Genomic DNA, 27,939 nt, shown 5'->3' with positions numbered 1-27,939 from the left:
TACAATTGTACAAAACATACATTTTATATAAAAATGTCCACAATAGCTAAGTTAACAAGTAAATTAGAAATAAAATAGTATTTGAGCAAAATATGGCTTCTGGATTGTCGTGGAATTATATCCATTTGTGTACTTCAAACTTCTAACATCGGCCGTTGATGACCAAAATGAATTGTTTGTACTCCTGCATATCTAAGAAGAGAACTGATGGGAACATGGTCATATCTGTTCATGTCACGGTGCAGGAAATGGACCCTGTTACCTGTAACAAAACACAAAATACTTGTGAACTAATATCATTTTTAACATTTCTTAACATTTCGTAATGCGGACCGGAGAGGAAGTGGTCTCTGTATCCAGAGCCCCTTCAGACTAGCTGTTTGCAGTGTGAAGTGAACCAGATCCATGGCTGCTACTAGGATTTCCTCTGCCTGGCACCATGCTGGTCTGCTGGTTTGCATCCAAGTGCAAATTTCAACTGAACGGTATAGTGGTCCTTTAAGCTGGGTACTCCTAGATAGTAGGTGGTGAACCCAGAAGCTTGCTTAGGTCACAACTAAGTTGCAAATAAATAAAATGTTGCAACATTGAAACATGTTCCAGTGATTGATCTTCAAGGTGGGGAAGTGTTGCAAAGTAAAAACACTTGTATCAAGTGTAGGGGCCCAGAATTAAGTACAGTAAAACCTTGGTTTGCAAGCATAATTCGTTCCAGAAACATGCTTGTAGTCCAAAGCACTTGTATATCAAAGCATTTTTTTAAGGGTATAAAAGAGAAGAGTGGCACCTCTAAGTGTAGCAATAAGTTGCTAAATGTTGTACCTTCATTAAATGTAACCATATTACTACACTTAGAGGCTCCTCTCTTCTCTTTTATACTCAGTTGTGACATCACGCTACTTGTATATCAAGACATCGCTTTTATATCAAGGCGTAATGTATTAAAACATTTTGCTTGTCTTGCAAAACACTCTCAAACCAAGTTACTCTCAAACCAAGGTTTTACTGTAGTAGTGCCCCAAGTTTATTGTGTGTCTTCAAGAAACCACTAGGCTGTAGCTAGCCTGAGTTTTGGGATTTACTGTTCTCTGTGCTGGAAAAGTTCCTAAGTTCCGGTTGTTAATTGATTCTGACAACTATTGTTAAATAAGATCCAATAGTCTGTGTGAGAAGAGTTTAAAATGAATGTTATTTTCCTCAGGAATTTACCAAGGAGTTAGCCCAGTGGTGTGAACTGGGGGAAGGTGATAAATGTTCTAAGCAACTTTTTTGTTTGTAAAAAATAACAAACATGTTATACTTACATGCTCTGTGTAGTAGTTTTGCACAGAGCAGCCCAGATCCTCCTCTTCTTGGGTCCCTGAATGAAGGGCAAAACATTTGTGTACATATCTTGTCTGTATTTTTTATGGTAGGTTTATTTTAACAGTGAGAGACAGAATAGCAACACAAATATCCAGAAAAACGCATTTAAAAAAAGTTATAAATTGGTTTGCATCTTAATGAGTGAAATATGTATTTGATTCCCTAACAATCAGCAAGATTTCTGGCTTCCAGTTGTCTTCTATATAGGTAATGACCTGAGATTAGGAGCACTCTCTTAAAGGGAGTGCTCCTAATATCAGTTTGTTACCTGTATAAAAGACACCTGTCCACAGAAGCAATCAGACAATCAGATACCAATCTCTCCACCATGGCCAGGACCAAAGAGCTGTCCAAGGATGTCAGGGACAAGAGATTATAGACCTACACAAGGCTGGAATGGGCTACAAGACCATTGCCAATCAGCTTGGTGAGAGGGTGACAACAGTTGATGCGATTATACGCAAATGGAAAAAACACAACGTAACTGTCAATCCCCTTCGGTCTGGGGCTCCGTGCAAGATCTCACCTCGTGGAGTTTTAATGATCATGAGAACGGTGAGGAATCAGCCCAGAACTACAAGAAACGTCTGACCTCTGTGATTGCCAACAAGGGTTTCCACCAAGTACAGTACTAAGTAAAATTTTGCAAAAGGGTCAAGTACTTAATTTACTCATTAAAATGCAAATCAATGTATTTCTTTTTTGAAATGCATTTTTCTGGATTTGTTTTATTGTTATCCTGTCTCTCATTGCTAAAATAAACCTATCATTAAAATTATAGACTGATCACAGCTTTGGCAGTGGGCAAAAGTACAAAATCAGCAGGGGATCAAATACCTTTTTCCCTCACTGTATGTGTATTTATATATATATATATATATATATATATATATATACATATATATACATATATATATATATATATATATATATATACATATATATATATATACACACACAGACATATATATATATATATATATATATATATATATATATATATATATATATATATATATATATATATATATATATTATACACATACATACATACAGTACACCCCTCACATTTTTTGTAAATATTTTATTATATCTTTTCATGTGACAACACTGAAGAAATGACACTTTGCTACAATGTAATGTAGTGAGTGTACAGATTGTATAACAGTGTAAATTTGCTGTCCCCTCAAAATAACTCAACACACAGCCATTAATGTCTAAACCGCTGGCAACAAAAGTGAGCACACCCCTAAGTGAAAATATTAAAATTCGGCCCAATTAGCCATTTTCCCTCCCCGATGTCATGTGACTCTTTAGTGTTACAAGGTCCCAGGTGTGAATGGGGAGCAGGTGTGTTAAATTTGGTGATATCACTCTCACTCTCTCATACTGGTCCCTGGAAGTTCAACATGGCTCCTCATCTGAAAAAAAGAATTGGTCTTTACATAAAGATGGTCTAGCCTATAAGAAGATTGCCAAGACCCTGAAACTGAGCTGCAGCACAATGGCCAAGACCATACAGAGGTTTAGCAGGACAGGCTCCACTAAGAGCAGGCCTCGCTATGGTCGACCAAAAAAGTTGAGTGCACGTGCTCAGCGTCATATCCAGAGGATGTCTTTGGGAAATAGATGTATGAGTGCTGCCAGCATTGCTGCAGAGGTTGAAGGGGTGGGGGATCAGCCTGTCAGTTCTCAGACCATACGCTGCACACTGCATCAAATTGGTTTGCATGGTTGTCGTCCCAGAAGGAAGCCTCTTCTAAAGATGATGAAAAAGAAAGCCTGCAAACAGTTTGCTGAAGACAAGCAGACTAAGGACATGGATTACTTTAACCATATCCTGTGGTCTGATGAGACCAGGATACAATTAGTTGGTTCAGATGGTGTCAACCAGGTGAGGAGTACAAAGACAAGTGTGTCTTGCTTACAGTCAAGCATGATGGTGGGAGTGTCATGGTCTGGGGCTGCATGAGTGCTGCTGGCACTGGGAAGCTACAGTTCATTGAGGGAACCATGAATGTCAACATGTATTGTGACATACTGAAGCAGAGTATGATCCCCTCCCTTCATAGACTGGCTGCAGGGTAGTATTCCAACATAACGGCCCCAAACACACCTCCAAGACAACCACTGCCTTGCTAAAAAAGCTGAGGGTAAAGGTGATGAACTGGCCAAGCATGACTCCATATCTAAACCCTATTGAGCATCTGTGGGGCATCCTCAAGGTGGAGGAGCGCAAGGTCTCTAACATCCACCAGCTTCATGATGTCGTCATGGAGGAATTGAAGAGGACTGCAGTGGGAACCTGTGAAGCTCTGGTGAACTCCATGCCCAATAGGGTTAAAGCAGTGCTGGAAAATACTCACGGTTTAGACATTAATGGCTGTGTGTGAGTTTTCTTGAGGTGACAGCAAATGTACACTATTATAAAAGCTGTACACTCACTACATTACATTGTAGCAAAGTGTTTGTCACATTAAAAGATATAATAAAATATTTACAAAAATGTGAGGTGTGTACTCACTTTGTGAGATATTATTATTATTATTATTATTATTATAATACAGGATTTATATAGCGCCAACAGTTTGCGCAGCGCTTTAAGATACTGTACACACACGCACACACACACACACACACACACATTATAAATACCTTTTCCCCCTTTTTTTAATAAGTGACCACATAACCTCTGTTCTAAGCTGTAGAAGGAACCCAGAGAGCTGGGGGAGGGGGAAACAGCAGTACAATGGTCTTCCCAGTGAATGACTGTGTCGGGGGAAGGGTATGTCAGCACTAGTCTGATCATTGGAGGAGAGAAGAGAACTGACCACGCTGTGCTGTCGTGCCTAGAGTGGTCAGTTTTTAAAAATAAAGCAGAGGGACTAGCAGGATCACCAGGTATTTCACAGAAAGAGAATTATACGAAGAGAACAGGATACTTTGGAATATGAATTGGGCGCCAAGAATCCTGCACTAAAGCTAGCTGTACACTTTTAGTTTTCTGTCATTCAGCCAGCAGGCTAAATAAAATAGCAGATTCCTCCATCCAAACAAACAAGGTAGATGAAGGAATCCCCCCGCTGGGGCATTGTATTCTGACAGCAACACAAGCCTTCCACCTCGATGCAACACTCTTCACTGTGCAGTCCTGGTCAGTGTCATATATCCTTTACAGCAAATACAACATATGTGCACGCGGGTCTGCCATGGCCCTATTCATTCTTATATGAACCCAATGAGACCTGGGAAGATGCCTTGAGATACCACAGGAAATGTGTACAAGACCCTAATGCAGGGTTTGACAAATTTGCTTGGAATCTAGGAGCCAACTAAAAAAGTTAGGAGCCAGAAAACGCACCCCGTCCCGACGAGCTTGTGCCCAGAAGCGAACGCATATGTGAGTAGCGCCCGCATATGTAAATGATGTTCAAACCACACATGTGAGGATCGCCGCGATTGGTAGAGCGAGAGCAATAATTCTAGCCCTAGACCTCCTCTGTAACTCAAAACATGCAACCTGTAGATTTTTTTAAACGTCGCCTATGAAGATTTTAAAGGGTAAAAGTTTGTCGGCATTCCACGAGCGGACGCAATTTTGAAGCGTGACATGTTGGGTATCAATTTACTCGGTGTAACATTATCTTTCATAATATTAAAAAAAAAATGGGGATAACTTTACTGTTGTCTTATTTTTTAATTAAAAAAAGTGTAATTTTTTCCCAAAAAAGTGCGCTTGTAAGACCGCTGCGCAAATACGGCGTGACAGAAAGTATTGCAACGATCGCCATTTTATTCTCTAGGGTGTTAGGATAAAAAATATATATAATGTTTGGGGGTTATATTAGAAGATGGCAGTGAAAATAGTGAAAAATAGTGAAAAATGACATTAGAATTGCTGTTTAACTTGTAATGCTTAACTTGTAATACCAACGGCCACCACCAGATGTCGCCAGCTCACACATCTGGTGGCAATAACTTGTAATACCAATGGCTCACCACCAGATGGCCCACCTTCCAAGCCAAGTCGCCAGGACGCTATTTCTAGTCGCCATGGCGACCTGGCGACCGGGATTTGTCGAGCCCTGCCCTAATGTGTTTTATAATGGAAGCTTAGAACCAGAGACAGCACATTGCAAAACAACAAGGGGAATACAAATAATAAACAGGGAATAGATTTAACAGCAACTACATACTTGGCAATCAATTGATGTGGACATAATGTTTGTAAAGGAACTTTATATTGTTTATTTTGTTTTACATACCTGGACCTACTATTAATGCTCCACCCTGCTGTGCTGGGTCACCTTGAAAATCAAATGCGGGACTTGTAATCGCTCTCCATATACTTTTAATACTCCCAGTGATGACGTTTGATTTGACATGGGGACTCCCAGCTAGAGCATTATATAGGGATGTTAGAGGATTTTCAAGCAGAAAATGACTGCACACAAGATACATACAAAAACAAATAGAACCAAAATTCCTGCTATTAAGATTATGCCACTGGTATATCAGCTTTGCTAATTTTTTTTTTAATTGAGTAGGAACAGTTATTACTGTTGTCAGATTGTTTTTTGTTTTTGCTGTCCATATCTTGTTTTTCCTAGCTGCAACATTGTTATGGCAGCAGGAAGTAAAGGAAAGTCTCCAGCAGGGACACACAGAGCTACAAAAAGTCAATAGAGAGTCTGGGCCATATTCTCGTACTTTCTGCGGCGACATCGCGTAAGCTATTTACACTACGCCGCCGCAACTTACTGGAGCAAGTGCCGTATTCCTCAAGCACTTGCTCCGTAGTTTGCGGAGGCGTAGTGTAAAAGGCCCGGCGTATCCCTGCGTATTTCAAAGGGGGCGGCTTATATTTAAATTAAGCGCACCCCCGTTTCGATCGAACTGCTCATGCGCCGGGCTAAAAATAGCCCAGTGCGCATGCTCCAGTTCTCGGCGGAAAACGTCAATGACGCCGACGTGTGCGTCATTGACGTAAAGTCGTATTCAAAAACGACGAACCCGACGGGAAAAGACGACGCGGACCCGATGCCATACTTAACATGGCATACGTGGGACTGGCGTAAGGTTACCCGTCATATAGCAGGGGTAACCTTACGCTTACGCAAACGACGTAAGCGACGGTTACGCGACGCGATTTCGTTCGTGAATCGGCGTATCAGGCTCATTTGCATAAACAAATGAGACCTGAACGTGAACGCCACCTAGCGGCCGGCGGCAAATTACATTTAAGATCCGACAGTGTAAGTGACTTACACATGTCGGATCTTCAGCGTATCTATGCGAAAATGATTCTAGGAATCACTCGCATAGATCCGCGGGTCAAAAAAGAGAGATACAACGGAGTTTCCTGAGATACTCCGTCGTAACTCTACTGAGAATATGGCCCTCTAACCTACCTCTACACTACCAACATTCTTTTTATTGTCATTGTGCCCAGATAACAGAGGTTTGAGAGAAGAAATCTAAAAAAAATAATTATAAAAATAGCAATACACAGCAAAAAAACAAAACAAAAACAAAAAAAAACTCACAGAGGTTCCTAGCATCCCCTACTCTTCCTAAAATGTAACAGAATGTTTTTGGGTACAGATTCACATACCTGCAGCAGCATTTAATATTCTCTGCAATGTATCAGCTTATAATAGTTTGCAACATATTTATACACTACTGGTGGGCATTAGGATGAGCCCAACTTTAAAAAATGTTTGAAGATCATCAAGACTAAATGAAGAGACAGGCATTATCCATTTTGTAAGTTATGATTTCCTTTTTTTTTTTTATGCAAGAATACAGGCTGAGGTTTTAACCTTGTAAAACAAGCTAAAAGGCTTCTGCTGTCTTTTCCCTTTAGGTAACCCATAGTGCTCTGGGAATTATTTGTCATTTGGTAAATGTTTATTTGTAAAATAAAATATACCGTATACAGTATAGTAATAAAAAACATCAGTTTGCTTATAAACCTTTAAAACATTTTAATACATTTGAAATATGCAACATGATTTCAGCTTTCATCTGTCTGTGGCAATACTTAGTACTGCATAACAACAATACAGAACACATTGAAAAACATTTAACCTAACGTATTCTGTAAACGGAATCTGGAGTAGCTTTGCACAGTATCCAATCAGCTTTTAGCATGAGCTTGTTCATTTAAGCTTTGAATAAAAGCTAGAAGCTGATTGGTTACCATAGTCATGTGCTCCAGTTTGTTTTAGACTTACTAAATTCCCATCAATGTATTTTAAGTCCTACATCAAAATGCTGCATAGTCCCAGACACTTAAAATGTTTCTGTTTTTGGATAAAGAAAAAAAATTGTTCGACATTACACATGCAGGGGAAATTTAGGCTGGCCATAAATTATAAAATTTTCTTGTACAACATGCTCTAAATTTCGCGTTGTTTTTCACGTTGTCGTTTTTAACGTTGTAAAAAATGATCGTGTGTAGGCTTTAATAACATAAAAATAACATGCATGCTCAGAAGCAAGTTATGAGACAGGAGCGCTCGTTCTGGTAAAACTAGCATTCGTAATGGAGATAGCACATTCATCACGCTGTAACAAACTGAAAAGCGCGAATTGTCTCTCACCAAACTTTTACTAACACGAAATCAGCAAAAGCAGCCCCAAGAGTGGCGCCATCCGAATGGAACTTCCCCTTTATAGTGCCTTCGTACGTGTTGTACGTCACCACGCTTTGCTAGAGCATTTTTTTTTCACGATCGTGTGTAGGCAAGGCCAGCTTAACAATAATCAGGTTGAAAAAAAACGTTTTTTCTAGACCATTAAAAATGGTTGTGTGTATGCGGCATCACTCTATGTAAACTGCTGCATACCAAAGTGAAACTACTATTTCAATTGCCTTCATATTACATAAGCATCACTCACCTGTTAATTAGATGCTTTACTTTCAGTCTATGTAGCTGGGAAAAAAAATATGCCCAAAAAATTTGATTTTGAAATATTTAAATAGACTTTTTAAAAAGTTTAAAACTTCTATAGGGTTTTATTGCAATTTGCATTCCCGTTAGGAAAGTTTCCCCTCACTCCATGTTCAATGACTGGTTCCACATGGGGCAGCAAGTGAGATGAAAAAAATGATAATATGCTATTTTTAGTAAAACGGGCAAGAGTTAGAGCCTCTGTAATTTTTGTGATGCCTGTGACTGCATGTTTTTTTTTTTACTTCTAATCCCTTCCCTAATCTGTCCAAAACCAGGAGTTTATGGGCGATCCTATAACCAATACCATTTTTTGCTTCTTTATATCCTCCAACTAATGCAATCTGGCAGTATGAGTGGGAAAGCCAATAACATTTTAAAAATAACTGATGTGTATATCTAGTAAGCACCTAAAAGTGTGGAATATTAGACAAGAAAACGAGTGCTAAACTGAAAAATATCACAATATTACTGAAATTACCATTACCTGATGAAGTTGATGTTTCTCCCCTTTTCATTCCCAGCTTGCTATATACTTCTCTGTCATTATCGACATATATTTCATGATGATATCCTGTTATGGAGCAAAAATTCTGAAAAAGACAAGTGCATAGTATGAGTTTAATAACCAGGCACCCTATAATAAATCTTTCTTTGTTGTTGTTCTGTTCATGTTTTTATTCATTTATTATTTATTAGAAAAAAAAAATTCAAACCAGATTACTGTTAAAAAATTAAAAAGTTAATTAATGGTTCATGTCTCATATATTCATCAGGCTCAAATCATCAATCAGGGTATAATAAAGAGGAAGATAGGACAAAATTAAATGGGAAGGAAGGGGGGCATCAATTTTCCTATACCCAGACATTGGGCCAGATTCAGAAAGACTTACGACGGGCGTATCAGTAGATACACCGTCGTAAGTCCTAATCTGAGCCCGCGCAAATTTAAGCGTATGCTCATAATGAGATACGCTTAAATGTTGCTAAGATACGACCGGCGTAAGGCACTTACACCGTCGTATCTTAGATGCATATTTACGCTGGCCGCTAGGTGGCGTTCCCGTTGTTAAATATGCAAATGAGCAAATACGCCGATTCACGAACGTACGCCAGGCCGGCGTATCTGTTTACGTCGTTTGCGTAAGACTTACGCCCAGCGTAACGTTACCCCTGCTATAGTGAGGCGCAGCCAATGTTAAGTATGGACGTCGGGACAGACGTAATTTACGTCGTTTGCGTAAGTCGATTCACAATTGAGCTGGGCGTAAGTTATGCTCACGTCGCTTTCATTGACAATGAGCGACGTGATTTGGAGCATGCGCACTGGGATTCAGTCGCGGCCGGTGCATGCGCAGTTCGTTCGGCGCGGGGATGCGCTTGATTTAAATGATACACTCCCCCTACCCGCCAAATTTGAATTTGCGCCAGGTGATTTACGCTACGCCGCCTCAACTTTACAGGCAAGTGGTTTGTGAATAAAGCACTTGCCTGAAAAACTTGCGGCGGCGTAACGTAAATGACATACGTTACGCCAATATAAAGATCCGCTCTCCTACCTGAATCTGGCCTATTGTCTTCAAGATAGGAGTAATATCCCTGTAGTGGGCAACTATATATAAAAAAAGAACGTCTAGTCCATGGGTCATTAAATCATTAGCTCAAAGGCCTGAAAGCTTGTAAAGAGTCTATAGTTGTCTTAAATTCCCTCCAGCGATCCCAAATATTAGACTTGAGAGGATGTTGACTATAACTTGATCATAACTTGATCATATCACAGCATGATTTGATCTGATCTGATTAAACTATGCGCAGGTAATCACTTCCAATGTAAAGTTTGATTGATTGGGATTGATTTACCAAAGGCAAATATACTATACACTGCAAGTGCACCTGCAAGTGAACTGCAAGTACAGTTGCTCTAGATCTGAGGGGAACACGCAAGTAAAAAAAAAAAAACTGCTTTTTTGCTTGTCCATGATTGGATGATAGAATTCAGAGCTTCCCCTTAGGCCGCATACACACGATCGGTTAAACCGATGAGAACGGTCTGATGGACCGTTTTCATCGTTCCAAACCGATCGTGTGTGGGCGCCATCGATTATTTATCGGTTCAAAAAAATCCAACTTGTTTTAAATTTAACCAATAGATTCCTAACCGATAGAAAAAAAAACGATCGTTACTAGGCACAACCATCGGTTAAAAATCCACGCATGCTCAGAATCAAGTCGAAGCATGCTTGGAAGCATTGAACTTAATTCTTCTCAGCACGTCATTGTGTTTTACGTCACCGCGTTCTGACACAATCGTTTTTTTTAACCGATGGTGTGTAGGCACGACTGACCATCAGTCAGCTTCATCGGTTAACCGATGAAATCGGTCCATCAGACCGTTCTCATCGGATGGACCGATCGCGTGTACAGGGCTTAAAGCGGTGGTTCACCCTCCATAACAACTTTTTAGCATAAAATGAGGCATAGTAGCGCGAGCTACAGTATGCCTGTCTTTATTTTTTTATCCCCGTACTCACTGTGCACTGTGCACTCGTAGAGACAAGATATTTTTTTTGATATATTTTATTGGGTTGATGATCCCTCAGCCTCAAGCTGAATTAGATACTATCAGTTAGGACTTGTACACACGGTCGGACCAAACTGATGAGAATGAACCGAAGTTCAGTTTCATCGGACCAAAACGACCGTGTGTATAGGCCGTCGGTCTGTTTTCCTTCGGTCCAAAATTTTAAAACATGCTTCAAAACCGAACCGATGGACCGCTGCCCCATCGGACCAAACCGATGGTTAGTACAGAAAAGCATCGGTTCAAAACCCGCGCATGCTCAGAATCAAGTCGACGCATGCTTGGAATGCATTGAACTTCGTTTTATTCAGCACGTCGTGTGTTTGACGTCACCGCGTTCTGACCCGATCGGTTTTTGGACTGACGGTGTGTACACATATCAGGCCGTACGACCACTTCAGAGGTGAACCGATGAAAACGGTCCGACGGACCAGTCACATCGGTTTTGTCCGACCGTGTGTACAAGGCCTTAGGCGCAGTGCCTTTCCTGCATATTCTTTTACTTTACACAGTGTCATTGAAAACGTTCTGTGGATAGTCTGTTACAGCCAGGGCTTTTTTTCAGGGGGAACTTGGGGGAACTCAGTTCCACCACCTCTGGCTCAGACCCTTTGGTGCCCGCTCACCACAATCACTTGTAAACACAGAAGTCTGGTTTCTGTGTTTACAAGTGACAGCTCTGCACTCTGTGTGTAACCCTCCTGAACTCTGCGTTCTGTATGTAATGCAATCCTTGTATTTAATGCCCCTTTAAGACCCTTCTACTGTTTGTGAAATCTGAACGGGATCGTGGTTGAGTTCCTGCACCTATTTTCTGAGAAAAAAAGCTCTGGTTACAGCATATCAGAAAGAACTAAGATCAAAACGACAGAAAAGGGTCCTGTATGATAGGGACAAGGCCTATTTGTTTCATTTAAACATTCCAGATATTATCTACCTGGTAAAGTAGACAGATGGACACCAAGAAGAACACTTCTCTTAGTTTATTTTTTTATACCTAACACATGATATTTCATTTTTTTTTACATGGAGGTATGCATATTGCTGCATCTATCCAGTGGTCAGCACAAAATAATATACAAAAAGATCAACTTTCCTACTAGGTCTAGGTGGCTGCTAGGTAACTGGGGTTGGAGAAGAGCCCAACAGGCCAGAGCGTGTGTGGGCTGGTTAACAGTTTGGAAGACGATCTCATATAAGGATAGGATAGGCCATTAAGGCGCAGTTTAGGAAAAGACGATTTAATCAAGGAGTCCTAAAGATTATTGTAGGACATGGCCATCCAATTTATGTAAGTATACATCTGATGCAGGATGTATCTCTATATTTATCTATGAATTCATATCAATACACTCAAAATTGTATAAAAATATGATATGAAATATGTTACCTGTATATGAAGATATGAGGATTGACCAATAACAATAAGTCTGACATCAGCTTTCTAAACAAACAAGAAAGATAGGTTAGAAGTACACAAATAAGAATATGCAAAGTGAAAATCATGGATGATGTACATGCTGGCAGAACTATCACCATAATGCGTTCCTTGCAGTGGATAGGGGGCACAGTCGAGACCCTTGAACAGAGGATTCATGTGCTGAAGGAAGCTCCACTTTGTCTTAAACCTTGTACACACGACTGAGGAACTCGACGGGCGAAACACATAGTTTTCCTCGTCGAGTTCCTTGTTAGGCTGTCGAGGAACTCGACAAGGCAAGTTTCTCCATTCCCGTCAAGGAAATAGAGAACTTGCTCTCTTTTTGGCTCGTCAAGTTTCTCGACAGTTTCCTCGACGAAAATGTACACACAACCAGTTTCCTCGGCAAAAAAATATCTCCCAGCAAGTTTCTTGCTGGGTTTTGCCGAGAAACTCGGCCGTGTGTACGAGGCTTAAGGATCCGGGACACTACAGATCAACTGCTTGATTTTGCTGTTCAGCAGTGGTAACTCAGGCATTGCAGGGTTGGAATCTGCAACCCAGGATGCAGAGCAGCCACAGATGCTTCAGCAGCACAGGTACCCGCTAGCGAGTGAAGTCCAGTTCTACCTCTCCAGGTTATTTGACCTGTCACATGAATAAAGAGGGGATGAAAGGGAAGTTTGACTTCTTCCTCCTGTGGTGTGTAAGCACTGACAGCAGGTATGACAAAGCTGGGGGTGCACAATCTCTGCATCACAGTGCACCTTATCCTTCTGTAGAGCCCCTCAAAGTGCCACATAGTCTGCTGGATCAGCTGTGGGCAAATAATTTCCCTGCCCTGCAGCTCAGTGTAACAAAGGATTCCCTGGTGTGGAGAAAGCCTCTTGAGGGGGCTTCAAAACCGAACCGATGGACCGCTGCCCCATCGGACCAAACCGATGGTTAGTACAGAAAAGCATCGGTTCAATCAAGTCGACGCATGCTTGGAAGCATTGAACTTCGTTTTATTCAGCACGTCGTGTGTTTGACGTCACCACGTTCTGACCCGATCGGATTTTGGACTGACGGTGTGTACACATATCAGGCCGTACGGCCACTTCAGAGGTGAACCAATGAAAACGGTCCGTCGGACCATTCTCATCGGTTTTGTCCGACCGTGTGGGCGTCCTGACACTCCTGCTCGCCCCCTTCCCCTCAAGAGGCTTTCTCCACACCAGGGAGAAAGCCTTGCATTACTGTGTGTAGTTACAGACAGAAGAACAAGAAGTGAGGATTTCTCATAAGAAATAAGGACATTTAAAAGCAAAATCGAAGGATGAGGTAAGTGAAGGAGGAATGCACTAAGGTAAAGGAAGCTACTTAGGGAAAACATTTTTTACCTTTACAACCCCTTTAAGGTTAAACTCCAAAACCTAAGCATTTCAGCATGTCATCATATCGTGCATCAACTATCAACATAATATACAATTATAATGAGATGCAATATTTGCTATTAAACTATCGGGAAAGAAAAAGAAAAGGATGGAAAGAACAGAAAAAGGAAAAATAAAGGAGGGTAGGAGGCCTCCAATAAAGGAAAGTGGCCTGGCCACACTTCCAAGTTTGTTATATAAGAAAGGGACCTATATATATGAATATATACACATATGTAGATGTCTGTAAGTATGCATTTGTCTAATACTTTGAGGTATCTGACCCAAAAGGTCAAAAAAAAATATACCGATTTAAAAAAGGGGTGCCATTATTAATTAACTCATAAAAGGATAAAATATTAGACATGTGCACACTGAAATATTTTGTTTCAGAATTTCGTTTTTGTCTGAAAAATAAATATATTTAGTTACTCCCAAAATATGTTTTTATTTATTTTGTTTCGTTATAGAATGCATTAGTCTGAAAATCCAAATTAATTAAGGTCGAATCTGTCAATTGAAGGCTTATTGTGTCTGTCGAAAGTTCTAAGAAGATTCGACGGAGCAGCTAAACTGTACAACTCCGCAATCATACATTTCCGGTCAAATGTTCCACCTACAAGCTATAGAAGAATTCCAATGTTGTATGACACTAGTAATAATTATATTTATTAATTATTATTACTAGTCAACCAACATTCAAATTTTTCTATAGCCTATGGGCCGAGTATTTGACCGAAAATGTATGATTTCGGCGTCGTACAGTTTAGCTGCTTGTCGACTCTTCTTAGAACTTTCGACAGACACTATAAGCCTTCAATGACAGATTCAAGTTTGTATGTTTTTCTCTGCTTCGTCGAATCTTCGTTGTTTATATCGAATGGTCTACCCCAACACTGTCTCTATAATATTGAATCTTTTCTCTCTATGTCGAATCTTGTAGAATAGTTAAGGTTAGGCACATTCGCCCACAGGTTCGACACAGATTGCTATTGTCAGCGTCATCTCGAATCTCCTATCTATATCGAACTGTTGTAGCAACGAAAATGAAAAGAAAGCATTTGTTTATGGCGGAACTTTCGGATTTCAGATTCTGCGCGCTCGTTTTAATTTGTTAAAATGATAACGAAAATACCCGAAATTCGGACGAAAATGCATTTGGACAATAACGAATGCACATGTCTATAAAATATAGGAGATTCAAGAGAGTGCATCGTGGGGTCCAGATCTCCTAAACTGAAAATATTTTCGTTAACTGAAGCTACCAGCTCTTCCATGTGCATGGTATAGTTCACTTCTGCAACCATTCCTGTATTGTTGGAATTACTGCCGATTTCTAATATCTGGGTGTCAAAGCTGGCTGCTATCAATAAAAATTTAAATATTTCCTTTTTAATGGATATGATTGAACCCAGGATCAGAGATAGAAGGGCAACCTCCGGGGGCCTCTCGCCAGCTTTTACCCGTGATCAACTGACTTAGGCAGAATATGGCAGCCCAATATGGTTTTATTGCCAGGCAAGACCACCACATGAGTACCACTAGGCCCACCACATCTCCAGCATTGGTCTGGTAAGGTCGAGTTGATTTTATTTAATAGGGCTGGACAGCGATACCATCTAGAGATGATTTTATATTTTTTCTCTTGCGAATCGGAGGCTAAGGTTGATGTAAATGTAAGAAAAAATATTTAATCCCATACCTCAGGAGGCAATTCATGGCCTAGCTCTCGCTCCCAGTCTCGGATATAGAAATGGCGATGGGGGAATGCGTGAGATAAAAGAATTACATACATTTTAGATAGGATATGTGTACATTTTTGACCAGAAAGACACAGCTCCTCAACCTTAGTCATATCCCTACAAAGCCGCCCCTTGTCCAAACCATTATAAAAATTACGTAATTGGAAATATTGGAACCAATCTCCTTGTCTAACTCAAGTAATAGAACTACACTTAGGGGTTCCAGACCCCTCAAGGTGAATAGGAAATGGATATGGTGGTTGCCAACACAGAAAGCTTAGCTCCTCACTCCTAATGACCACCAACACTGGAACATTTTCCATTACTGACCATTGCCTTTTTGTCTTACCTTTTATTTTAAGAATATGAACTATGACCATCCGATTCTGAACCATTAACCTGCACTGTTAGGGAGCCCATTAAAAAGTTTGCAATGGAGCCTTGCAATTTCAGTTTTTGCCTCTGGAAGTACATCAACCTATTGCAACAATCAGATTCCATCTCGGGTCTCTTTAAAACTGAAAGATGATTGAGGCAACAACCCATATTAAACGGCTATTACACATTACTTTTACTGTGCGTTTACTTTCATCAGCCCGGAACAATGTGTTTACTTAAAACACCCAGTCAGGCTGAAGGTTTTTCTTCAAATTGTATTTACTTTTAATTAACTAGCTGAATCTTTTAAGTGAAAGCAGAGGGTGGTATATAACATGGCTGCTTTAGTAAACAATCATTGATTGGTTCCAACCTGTGCAGTGTGTTTTTGGGCTCATTCATTGACATTTAAAATGCTGCCTTAAGATGTGCACAGCATATAGTTCCATATGCATTTAAACACACTATAGGAATCAATAAGGTCATACACAGCTGCGTCTACAAATCAAAAGCTGTGCCATGTCTACAGGTATACAAAAAGACTAGGATATAGTTGCATCCAGGGCCATACATATCTACAGATTTAACATGTGTAAATGTGTACATACATGCGTAAAGTACATAGAAGAATTGTAAGTGTCTATACGTCAGTATCTAAGGGGGATGGTTTACGCAAAATCTTCTGACACCTCTGCCAGCAAGAACCTACATTTCATAAAGAAAATACACATATGCCCGTGTGAATGAATCCTTAGGCCAGGCATACACAAAGCAAATTTATTTCCTGTAGACAGTGATTATCCGCAGCTGCAAGATAATCCAGCAGGCTGGTTTTACCCAAGTTGATTGATCAATCAACTTGGTACAACCAGCCTGCCCATTAACGGTTTGATTCGAACCGTGTATGGACGTCCTTAGGTGTGTCCCTATTGAGTATATATAATGTTTGTTTTTATGAAATTGCATTAACCACTTGTCGACTGCGCTATATCCAAATGATGGCTACAACGCGGCCGGCTAGTTCTGGGAGGCCATCATAGTCCAGACACTGCTGATCACAGATTGAGGTAAAGAGCCAATCAGCGGCTCACATGATTTACCACATGATCAGCTGTGACCAATTACAGCTGATCATGGATGTAAACAGAAGCTGGTTATTGGCATTCCTTTCCTTACGCTGACAGCATGTGTAAAAGGGACATGTCCACTGATAATCAGGGCACTGGTTTTCAGTATCCTGATTATCAGTGAAGTCCCAACAGTACCCATCAGTGCTGCCAATCCGTGCCCGCCAGTTCTGCCAATCAGTGCCCACGAGTGTCTCCTCATCAGTGTCACCAATCAGTGCCCAGCAGTGCAGCTTCATCAGTGGTGCCTCATCAGTGTTCATCAGTGAAGGATAAAAACTAAGGGCCAGATCCACAAAGCAAATGCGCCGACTTAACTCGAGATACGCGGCGTAATTGAAATTTACACGGCGCGTATATTTGCGCCTGATCCTCAAAACGAGATACGCCTTAAAATCCTGTTTTTCCGTCCTACCTAAAATAATTACACCGGCGCTTTTCTGTGCGCAAATTACGCTAGAAACGCCGCTGTTTTGATAGGCAAAGATGCAAATGAGGGAGATAGGGCGATCCACAAAATTAAGTGTGTGCGCCGTAGATTACGCCCTGTGCGCTTCTGTGTGTTTCAATGTGTAAATTTACACATTATAAAAGGTGCCCTAATTTTATGCCGTGTAATGGTCAGCTAAAGCAACACCATTAAGGAAGAGCTGAGCACACACACTTGCTGGACTACAATCTGTATGCCAACATGCCAGGGGCATCCATGCCCATAGCTAGACTAGTGACTTCAGTGACCGAGGGTACCCCCTCTTTTGAAGGAACAGCAGTCAGGAGACGCCTCGCAGAATGCATCTTTGCACAGTAAACACACACATTAATCATGTCACAATGAGAATGCATAAATGCACACCCACTGTGGTCCCTAGCACAGACATATCACATGCACATCTAATTGGATTAGATCCAAGTACCCCCCCCCATTGGTACTTGGGAGCAGTAACGCCCCGCCACGGCTCCAATCCTGTTACTGTGCATTCATACACCATTCAGGAACCTGGGATCACTTCTCCCTGGTCCTGGGGATCCCTTCTCCACCAAAACTGAGGATGACACCCTTATTTAATCAGGAATGCCACCCCCCCACATTCACACATCATTCACACACATAAACCAAATCATAAGTACAGTATAATAAACAAAATCATAAAAAAAAAAATCAAAAGTACCCCTGCAAATTAATTTAAGGGAGTATCTTCATGGGGGGGGGGGGTTAGCAGGGGAGGGAGTATCTTCATGGGGGGGTGGGTGAGCAGGGGAAGGAGGAGCCTCCCCTGGTGTCTGTCCTCCTGCTGGCCTGCCCTCCAAGGCCACTGCTATCCTTGTCAGACAGTTTGTGAGGGCAGTCGCATTCGCCTGGCCAGCCCAGGTATTGTCCTGCACAGCCTGGGTCAGGGCAGTCACCTCCTGGGCCACGCCTGTTGTGGCGGTCTGCAGCTCACACAAACATGTGATGACCACCAATGAGTTGGTGGCCACATTACCGAGTGACTCCTTCATTACACCCAGGCTGTGCTCCATCTGGGTCAGAGTGACTTTTATCTGACCCAGACTGTGGGTCTGCCGGGCATTGTCCTTCTGAAGACTGGCCGGCAGTCGCTCGGCCACCCCCCTGGTCTCCTGGGTCCCCATCCTGCCTGCCCCTGAGGCTCATCATATCAGAGGCCAAAAGGACTTCCCGGCCAACCTGCTGATCTTCTTCCTCCACCCCCTCATCCTCCTCTCCCTCAACCTCCTCATGAGGGGAGGTTTGGCCACTCCCCTCCCCTGGGGACTCCTGCCCTTCTTGGGACTCATCAGCTGCCTCTTGTCCTTGGGGTGGTGCAGCAGCCTGGCCTGATGGGCCAGCAACCTCCTGGTTATCTGTGGAGGACACAAAACAATCACAGGTTTGAGGATCCACACACTTGGCACATCTTCCCTTCCCCCACCCACACATGCTAATCACCAGATAGAAAAACCAAAAACGTACCTGGCCCCACAGGAACACCTGTCTGATATCCACGCAGGCCCACCACCTGCTCTGGCTGGAAACACCGGGCCACTGCCCATTCCTCCTCACTCAGACGGATGGGGCAGGGTCCCCCTCCTCCAGTGCCCCTGGTATGGGCAGTGATCTTAGCCACCTTGTTCCGGACCACGCTCTTCAGATCATTTATCTTTTTTTGTATGCCAGCGGGGGTCCTCGTCTCCCCCCCCCCCGGCCGCATTGATCTGATCTGTGATCTTTTTTAGAATCGCCTTCCTTTGGGCCGGGGAGGTGTTCCGGCTCTCAGGCCCATGTAAATAGCGCCCATATAGGACGATGGACCTAGCAAGGATTTGCTTCTCAACCTGATTAAAATTGAGCTTCCTGCGCTTGGGTGCCATCACAGACACCACTCAGCAACAAGAAACTCACAGGACAAACAAACAAAAATACACACACAACAAACAAACAAAAACACTCAGGCCCCATACACACGACCGAGTTTCTCGACAGAATTCAGCGAGAAACTCGGAGCCGGATTCTGCCGAGAAACCCGGTCGTGTGTACACTTTTCAGCGAGGAACACGTCGAGGAACTCGTCGGGCCGAAAAGAGAACTCTATTTTCTCGTTAGTCAATGGGAAAAGTCGGCCCGCCGAGTTCCTCGGCGGCTTCCACACTGAACTCAACGAGGAACTCGATGTGTTTGGCACGTCGAGTTCCTCGGTCGTGTGTACGGGGCCTCACAGAAGAAACACACAAAAAGCAAAACACACAAGCAGACAGCTACTACAAATTCAAAAACAAACACGCAAAAAACAAACACAAAATACAATCAGAAAAAAACAAACACAATATACAATCAGAAAAAAAAAAAAAGACTCAGAAAAAAACAAACAGAAAATACACTTAGCAGAAACAAACACCAACTACAATCTAATACACCTCCAAAACTTCTCTATCACACACAACTCACCAACAAACACCGACAAACATTCAGAGCAGAAGCAACTTGCTCTAGGAAGGGTAACACAGGGAAATACTTTTGCAAGGGAAGTGTGTTTGACTGGGGCTATTTATACACAGGGCGATCCTCAAACTAAGTACGCTTGGCCTTTTACCTATCTCACTGATTGCGCCGAGCAAAGTTCTGCACATGCCCAGTGAGAAGCAGATTCGTGCGTGCATGCGCAGTACGGCCGGACCTTCATTTGCATGGGGTCACGGCTCCTGTTTGTGGATCTGGCCCTAAGTTTGCAACATTTTATAACAAACTATGAAAAAGATATAATTTTTTTTCTACATTTTCGGTCTTTATTCGTTTATTTGGCAAAAAATAAAAAACCCAGTGGTGATTAAATACCACCAAAAGAAAGCTTCAGGGGTCAAGAACCCCTGAAGATGTCAGACATAGGCTGACAAATGCCGTTGGGTGGAGTTTGAGATACATCATTTCTGGTCAGCTGGAACACAGGTGGAGCGCTAATGGGCGATTCCTATACAATACATGCCAATCCTTGTCTTCTTTGCTGTAAGTGCAAATTATTTAAATTACTGCACCATGAGAGTATCCTTTCCTCTCCCTCCCTCTCTTTATGGCAAAACTGAAGTTTTGATTACGCTATATATATACACTGAATGGATCACAGCAGTGGTTTAGATTCATTCCTGTGACCTCTTGTATGACATCTTGGATTTTTCCATAAGCGCAATTTGACTCCCTGTAATAGGGGTCAATTAAGTCTGGTGAGTGCATTGTGTCTGCATGCGGGTGGAGAGGAACCTTTCTTATAGTCACAGAGGACGTTATTCACGTGTGGGATCTATACATGGACCTCACAATTTTTATGTATTTTTTATAATTCAAATTAAGATTTATTTGTTTATTCACTATGGTAATTTATGATATGTAATTTATGATATAAGAGCGCTGTTCCTTTGTTTTTTTTTCACGTTTTGGGAACTGCCTAACTGCCATTGGCATCTCTATTGACACTAATATCAGTGCAAATAATATACACTGTCACTAATGACACTGGCTGGGAAGGGGTTAACAGCTAGGGACAATCAAGGGGTTCAATGTGTGCCTGTCCGTAGTGGAGAAGGATCTAGGGGTTTTGGTAGATCATAAGTTCAATAATGGCATGCAATGCCAAGCTGCGGTTTCTAAAGCGAGCAAAGTCCTTTCTTGTATTAAGAGCGGTATGGACTCCAGAGAGAGAGATATCATTTTGCCCCCAGTACAAATCATTAGTAAGACCTCATCTGGAATATGCAGCTCAGTTTTGGGCACCAGTTCTCAAAAAGGATATTGGGGATCTGGAGAAAGTGCAGAGAAGGGCAACCAAACTGATAAGAGGCATGGAGGAGCTCAGCTATGAGGAAAGATTAGAGGAACTAAATGTATTCACTCTTGAGAAGAGGAGATTAAGGGGGGGATATGATCAAGATGTACAAATATATAAGGCCCCGTACACACGACCGGATCGATCCGCTGAAACTGGTCCGCCGGACCAGTTCCAGCGGATAGATCCGGTCGTATGTAGGCCCGAGCGGACAATTGTCCCGCGGATCGGACAGTTTCCAGCGGATAAAAATTTCTTAGCATGCTCCGCTGTCCGCTGGAAACCTGTCCGTCGGACGTGTTCGGTCATCTGTACAGACTCACCGGACACGTCCGAACGACCGCCATCCCTCGCATGCGTCGTACTGATTCGACGCCTGCGTGGAAGCATTGAACTTCCAGGGCCGCGCACATTGCCGCGTCATCGTCGCGGCGACGGAGCGGCCATGCCCCGCGTATTGTTTACGCGTGGATTTCTGTCTGATGGTGTGTACAACCATCAGACAGAAATCTCCGGGCGGACATGTCCGCTGAAAACGGTCCGACGGTCAACACTGAGGACAAGGGGGCAGAGGAAAAGAGATTACATCTCCAAATACGGAAAGGTTTCTTCACAGTTAAGAGCTGTGAAAATGTGGAATACCCTCCCTCCAGAGGTGGTTCTGGCCAGCTCAGTAGATTGCTTTAAGAAAGGTCTGGATACTTTCCTAAATGTACAGAATATAACTGAGTACTAACATTTATAGGTAAAGATGATCTAGGGAAAATCTGATTGCCTCTCGGGGGATCAGGAAGAAAATTTTCCCCTGCTGTAGCAAATTGGATCATGCTCTGCTGGGGTTTTTCACCTTCCTCTGGATTAAAGAGGAAGTAAACCCTCTTGTCAAAAAATAAATAAAATAAAAAAGACAACCTGCAAGACAAAGGCATAATGAGCTAGTATGCATAGCATACTAGCTCATTATGAATTACTTATCTGAGATCGGAGTCCCCCCAGCGGCCCTCATTCGCCTCCTCCGACGCCGCCATGATACCCGCTGGCCGGAGCAGCGCTGATGTCACTCGCACGCATGTGCCGTAGACATCGGTGCCGCTATTTTTTGCAAATATCTCCTAAACCTTTTAGGTGTTGGAGATATTTCTTGCACCTACAGGTAAGCCTTAAACTAGGCTTACCTGTAGGTTAAAGTGGTTGTAAAGGGTTTACAACCACTTTAACTGTGGCTATAGAATTGGGTATATGGGATTGTACAATATTTTATTCATTTTTATGGTTGAACTAGATGGACTTGTGTCTTTTTTCAACCTGACTAACTATGTATCTATATGTAACTATGTAACAATGTGCACTGTGTGTCAAATCTTGCCCTGGCTATAGGAAGGAGTTTTTCATCCAAGATTTGACGGTACATGGCCCTACCCATCGTTCCTTTGATACAATGAAGTTGTCCTGTCCCCTTAGCAGAAAAGTACCCCCAAAGCATATTTCCTGTTTTTCATTGCAAAGTTTGCTAGAAAGGGTATATAGCAGTGTGCAGAGGGTTATGTAGAGTTAACATGCGGTCACACCCCTTTAGCACCTGGTAGATTATATGCACGTACAAGCTATTGGGCTTTGAGCACAGGTACAGTATATCTTGTTTCTGTGGAAATATAATTAGGATTGTTTACACTTCGGCAATTAGGCATTCCAATGCGACTTTGCTGTGATTGACACATGGCAAAACAAGCAAAAATCAGGGCAAAACTCAGGGGCAAAAATTTGGTCCCTGAGCTTCTTTGCCTTGACAAACGTGCATTCAAGTGAATGGTCTGCCCTGTATGTGACACGTGGAATCATGTGAAAATTGTGCAAACAAAATCGCAATTAGGAACGTGAGTTCCCGCTACCCAAAGTGTTAACGGGGCCTCACTGTGAATCCCGTCCTTTGTTCTGCAGATAAGTAGCAGAACCACAAAGAAGCTCAGCGTGATGCATAAAAAGAGAGCCCATGCTGTGCACTTGTAATAATATAACTGTAGCAATTGTAGTGATCTGTACACTTTGTACAATTTTATTACAATTGTAGTTGTTAGCACTAGACTTTCAGCTATACCTGTAGAAAACTTTTGGGAACCTTAGCCAGATCTTCCACGTACTCTTTACAAGTGTAGCACAGGAAATTCTACAAAGACAGTAACAGAAAAACCTGTCAGTATCCTAGCAACCGTATACACAACACACACTGCAAACATAATAGTACAACTCAACAGCAAAACTACATCCAAATTCAAAACAAAGTATAAAGCAAACAAAGCACACTTTAATTACATAACTACACATAATAACAATAACACATAATTGTGACAAGACCAATATACTATGGGCTAGATTCAAGTAGCCTGCCGTAAGTTTGTGCGGGCGTAGCCGCAACTAACACGGGCAAGTGCAGTATTCACAAAGCACTTGATCCATAAGTTGCGGCAGCGTAGCGTAAATGGGGCCGGCGTAAGCGGGCCTAATTCAAATGAGTATGAGGGGGGCGTGTTTTATGTAAATGGGTGGTGACCCGACGTGATTGACGTTTTTCCCGAACGGCGCATGCGCCGTCCGTGGAATTTCCCAGTGTGCATTGCTCCAAAGTACGCCGCAAGGACATCATTGGTTTCCACGTGAACGTAAATTACGTCCAGCCCTATTTACGAACGACTTACGCAAACGACGTAAACAATTCAAAATTCGACGCGGGAACGACGTCCATACTTAACATTGCGTACGCCTCATAATAGCAGGAGCAACCTTACGCCGAAAAAGCCTAACGTAAACGACGTAAAAAAATAGCGCCGGGCGTACGTAAATTTGTGAATCAGCGTATCTAGGTCATTTGCATATTCTACGCCGAAAATGACGGGAGCGCCACCTAGCGGCCAGCGTGAGAATGCACCCTAAGATACGACGGTGTTTGACCTGACGTGATTGACGTGTTTTACGAACGGCGCATGCACCGTCCGTGTACATATCCCAGAGTGCAGTGCTCTCAAGTACGCCGCAATGACGTATTGGTTTCGACGTGAACGTAAATTACGTCCAGCCCTATTCGCGAACGACTTACGCAAACGACGGAAAAAATTCAAATTTCGAAGCTGGAACCACGTCCATACTTAACATTGGCTGCGCCTCCTAATAGCAGGAGCAACGTTACGCCGAAAAAGCCTTACGCAAACGACGTAAAAAACTACCGCCGGGCGCATGTACGTTTGTGAATTGGCGTAACTAGGTAATTTGCATACTCTACGCCGAAAACGACGGCCAGCGGCCAGCGTGAGAATGCAGCCTAAGGTACGACGGCGTAAGAGACTTATGCCAGTCGTATCTTAGGCTAATGTCGGCGTATCTTGCTTTCTGAATACAGAAAGAAGATACGCCGGCGCAGCTTAGAATTTACGCGGCGTATCTATAAATCAATGCTAAATCTAGCCCTATATGTTATGATGGCCATACGTTCTTTGATAAATGATCAATTTCTATTTCGAGAGATCTTTTGAGATAGGAATAATCAATCTTTAGTGAACAACCCATTCAATCGATATGCCACACATGGGGAAATTCATTTTGATTACTAGTTACAAAAAATGGTCGTAACTTGCGATTGTAAGTATCTTATCTGTGTTGCTACCATGTAATCTCATGATCTGATCACTCAAAATAGGATCCTCCAAAGTATCAGTTCATCAATTTACACCCTTGGCCGATCCACTCGGGCTGATTGAGTGTAAATCGATCGGAAGAGAAGTTAAGGCTATTGTTTGTTGATTCGATAGAGTTAATAAGGTTGAATTGTGTATGGCCACCATTAGGCTACATTCACACTAGCCCCCTGCATTTGGTTTGATGAAACACAGGAGAATGCAGAGAATTCCGTTTTCTTTACATGCACCTAAACGCAGGAAAACGCACAGTGTGATTTATACCGTTTACAATGTCATGTTCTTTTGATCGTGTGAATGAGGCCGTAGCGTTGAAGTAACTTTTTGCTCCATTCAGAATAAACAGATGGCATTACATTTGCAGCTCAGGAATATCACTTACCCTCACAAAGATTATGATTGCCGCCTTCTCCTTGTAAAGGTCTCTGAACTCAAAGCTCTTCCCATTCCTGTCCCTCAGCAGACAACTTGCAGCTATCTCTAGATCTGGGTGGTGGAGTGTATGGGAGAGATCAGCACTGCTCCACTCCACATTCCTGCCTATTTGCTGGGTGACTGGGGTGCTGTCTGACTCTGAAGCCATATTATATTCCCTTCCCAGTCTGGGACAGAGCCAGTCCTTCCTCCTAGACACTGAGTGGAAGCAATGTGTAACTGACATGTGGGTGGAACTTCCCTGAGAGCAGGCTGTGTACAGTACATGTTAACCCTGAAATGCCTGTTCTCCGTCGTCCGCTGACTCCTGGCATGCAATATCCCTTACTAACACAATTCATAAGTGTCAGAAGCAGAACTAATGCTGCAAATAAAGTGTATGTAAACTCTATCAACCACACTTCTTTTACTTGCTCCCTTTTGGTCTGTTAAATATACCACTGAAAGAGTTTTATTATATCTGTTCAACAACTGGTCAAATAAGTAGCTGTTCATCCAGCCAGAAATCTTGTGATCAGATAACTTCCTGTGCTTTCTGGGCCATATTCTGGTACTTTTTAGGCGGGCGGCGCGTAAGCCATTTACACTATGCCGCCCCAACCTACAGGAGCAAGTGCTGTATTCCCCAAACACTTGCTCCGTAGTTTGGGGCGGCGTAGTGTATTTGGCCCGGCGTATGCCCGCATAAATCCAAGGGGGCGGCTTGTATTTAAATTAAGCACGCCCCCGATTCGAACAAACTGCGCATGCGCCGGGCTTTAAATAGCCCAGTGCGCATGCTCCAGTTCTCGGCGTAAAACGTCAATGGCGCCGACGTGTGCGTCATTGACGTAAAGTCGTATTCAAGAACGACTTAGGAAAACGACGTACCCGACGGGAAAAGACGACGCGAACCCGACGCCATACTTAACATGGCGTACGTGGGACTGGCGTAAGGTTACCCCTCATATAGCAGGGGTAACCTTACGCTTACGCAAACAACGTTAGCGACGGTTACGCGACGCAAATTCGTTCGGGAATCGGCGTATCAGGCTCATTTGCATAAACAAATGAGACCTGAATATAAACGCCACCTAGCGGCCGGCTGGGTAATTACATTTAAGATCCGACAGTGTAAGTGACTTACACATGTCGGATCTTAAGCGTATCTATGCGAAAATGATTCTAAGAATCACTCGCATAGATACACTGGCCAAAAAAGAGAGATACGATGGAGTATCCTGAGATACTCCATCGTAACTATACTCAGAATATGGCCCTCTGCCTCTGGACTGTTAGGCCCCTTTCAGATGGAGCGGAATCCATCCAAGTGGATCCGTCTGCTCCCCCATCGCATTTGATCCCAACCGCTAAAAACATCAAAACATCTCACTGCAGATCCCTGCTGAGCAGGTGGATGACAGGTCCATGTCCGTTTCCGCTCCGCTTTGCAGCTCCTTGTTCTCTATGGGGCGGTCAGATGGAAAAGCACTGCCTGTCTGCTTCCATCCAATTGCCATTGGTTCCGATCAACCGGATGGATAGGCAGATGTTTTTAGCAGATGGGATCAGATGCCGACGGGTGACTGCGGACACATGTCCGCTGACATCCTCTGCCCTGTAGAGAACAATGAGTGGTCTGATCGGGTTCCGCCTAAAAAATAGACAGGTGGACCCAATTGGTTTGAATTATTCCCTGCTATCTCCATGGAGTACAAAACCACTCCCCCTGTTATGGAGAAGAGGAGATGGAGGTGTTATGTAGTCCTAACACAGTGTTACGTAGCCCTAACACACTGCCTGCTCTAGGATGACAGTGCTGATCAGTTGTCACCTTAGGATCCACCTGACTAAGCTCCAGCGGGCAGAGTGAAACACGTTGGGGGCATGTCCTGGCGAGAGCCCGGGCTGAGGTTGTCTCCCTCATACCACCATAGGACTTTGTGGATGTGCGGCATAAGGGATCTTTCCCTTCTTCCTTCCAGTGACTACAGGAGCTGGGACAAGCTCCATCCCTTGTTGCCACGCCTGCAGTGGTTGTAGCATCACCCACACTATTTCCCATAGTGATCGAGCCTGAGCGGCACACTAAACAAACCGTGGACCCATTTGGTCTGCTGGTGTGAAAGGGGCATTTTTGGTTTGAATTATTCCCTGCTATCTTCATGGAGTACAAAACCAGTTATGGAGAAGTGGAGAGGGGGGTGTTATGTAGTCCTAACACAGTGTTACATAGCCCTAACACACTGCCTGCTCTAGGGTGACAGTGCTGATCAGTTGTCACCTTAGGATCCCCATGACTAAGCTCCAGGGGGCATAGTTGAATGCGTTAGGGGCATGGCCTGGTGAGAGCCCGGGCTGAGGTTGTCTCTCTTATACCACCATAGGGCTCCATCCCTTGCTGGCACTCCCTGCAGCATCACCCACACTATCCCTATAGTGATCGAGCCTGAGTGGAAAACTAAACATACCGTGGACCCAATTGACCTGCTGGTGTGAAAGGGCCTCATTGGTTTTAATTATTCCTTGCTATCCCAATGGA

General features: G+C 42.9%; 1 protein-coding gene across 2 annotated transcripts; it reads right to left on the bottom strand.

Annotated features, from left to right (window-relative positions):
* On the bottom strand, positions 1–25,634 carry PRXL2C (peroxiredoxin like 2C). 2 transcript variants are annotated; one of them, XM_040355377.1, is made up of 6 exons: positions 25,366–25,634; positions 23,393–23,461; positions 12,293–12,346; positions 8,809–8,914; positions 5,631–5,762; positions 1–262 (listed from the first exon to the last, which is right to left on the bottom strand). In XM_040355377.1, exons 1-6 carry the CDS (start codon positions 25,564–25,566, stop codon positions 135–137), a joined length of 690 nt encoding a protein of 229 aa, XP_040211311.1. In that variant the 5' UTR covers positions 25,567–25,634; the 3' UTR covers positions 1–134. The 2 variants fall into 2 exon arrangements, with proteins under 2 accessions (XP_040211311.1, XP_040211319.1); XM_040355385.1 differs by lacking the exon at positions 23,393–23,461.
* Positions 25,635–27,939: the final 2,305 nt, after the last annotated feature.

The sequence above is a fragment of the Rana temporaria genome, chromosome 1, assembly GCF_905171775.1.
Source record: "Rana temporaria chromosome 1, aRanTem1.1, whole genome shotgun sequence".
Classification (NCBI taxonomy): domain Eukaryota; kingdom Metazoa; phylum Chordata; class Amphibia; order Anura; family Ranidae; genus Rana; species Rana temporaria.
The sequence above is the reverse complement of the archived record's forward strand: the minus strand, read 5'-3'. Positions and strand labels throughout refer to the sequence as shown.

Bases quoted from the DNA above. Each gene is read 5' to 3' on its own strand.
- PRXL2C (XM_040355377.1), bottom strand. From the start codon at position 25,566: ATGGCTTCAGAGTCAGACAGCACCCCAGTCACCCAGCAAATAGGCAGG. The intron at 12,347-23,392 runs GTATAGCTGAAA...TTGTTTGTTTAG, and splicing joins TTCCCAAAAGTTTTCTACAG to AAAGCTGATGTCAGACTTAT. The intron at 5,763-8,808 runs GTAATGGTAATT...ATAATGCTCTAG, and splicing joins AGAAACATCAACTTCATCAG to CTGGGAGTCCCCATGTCAAA.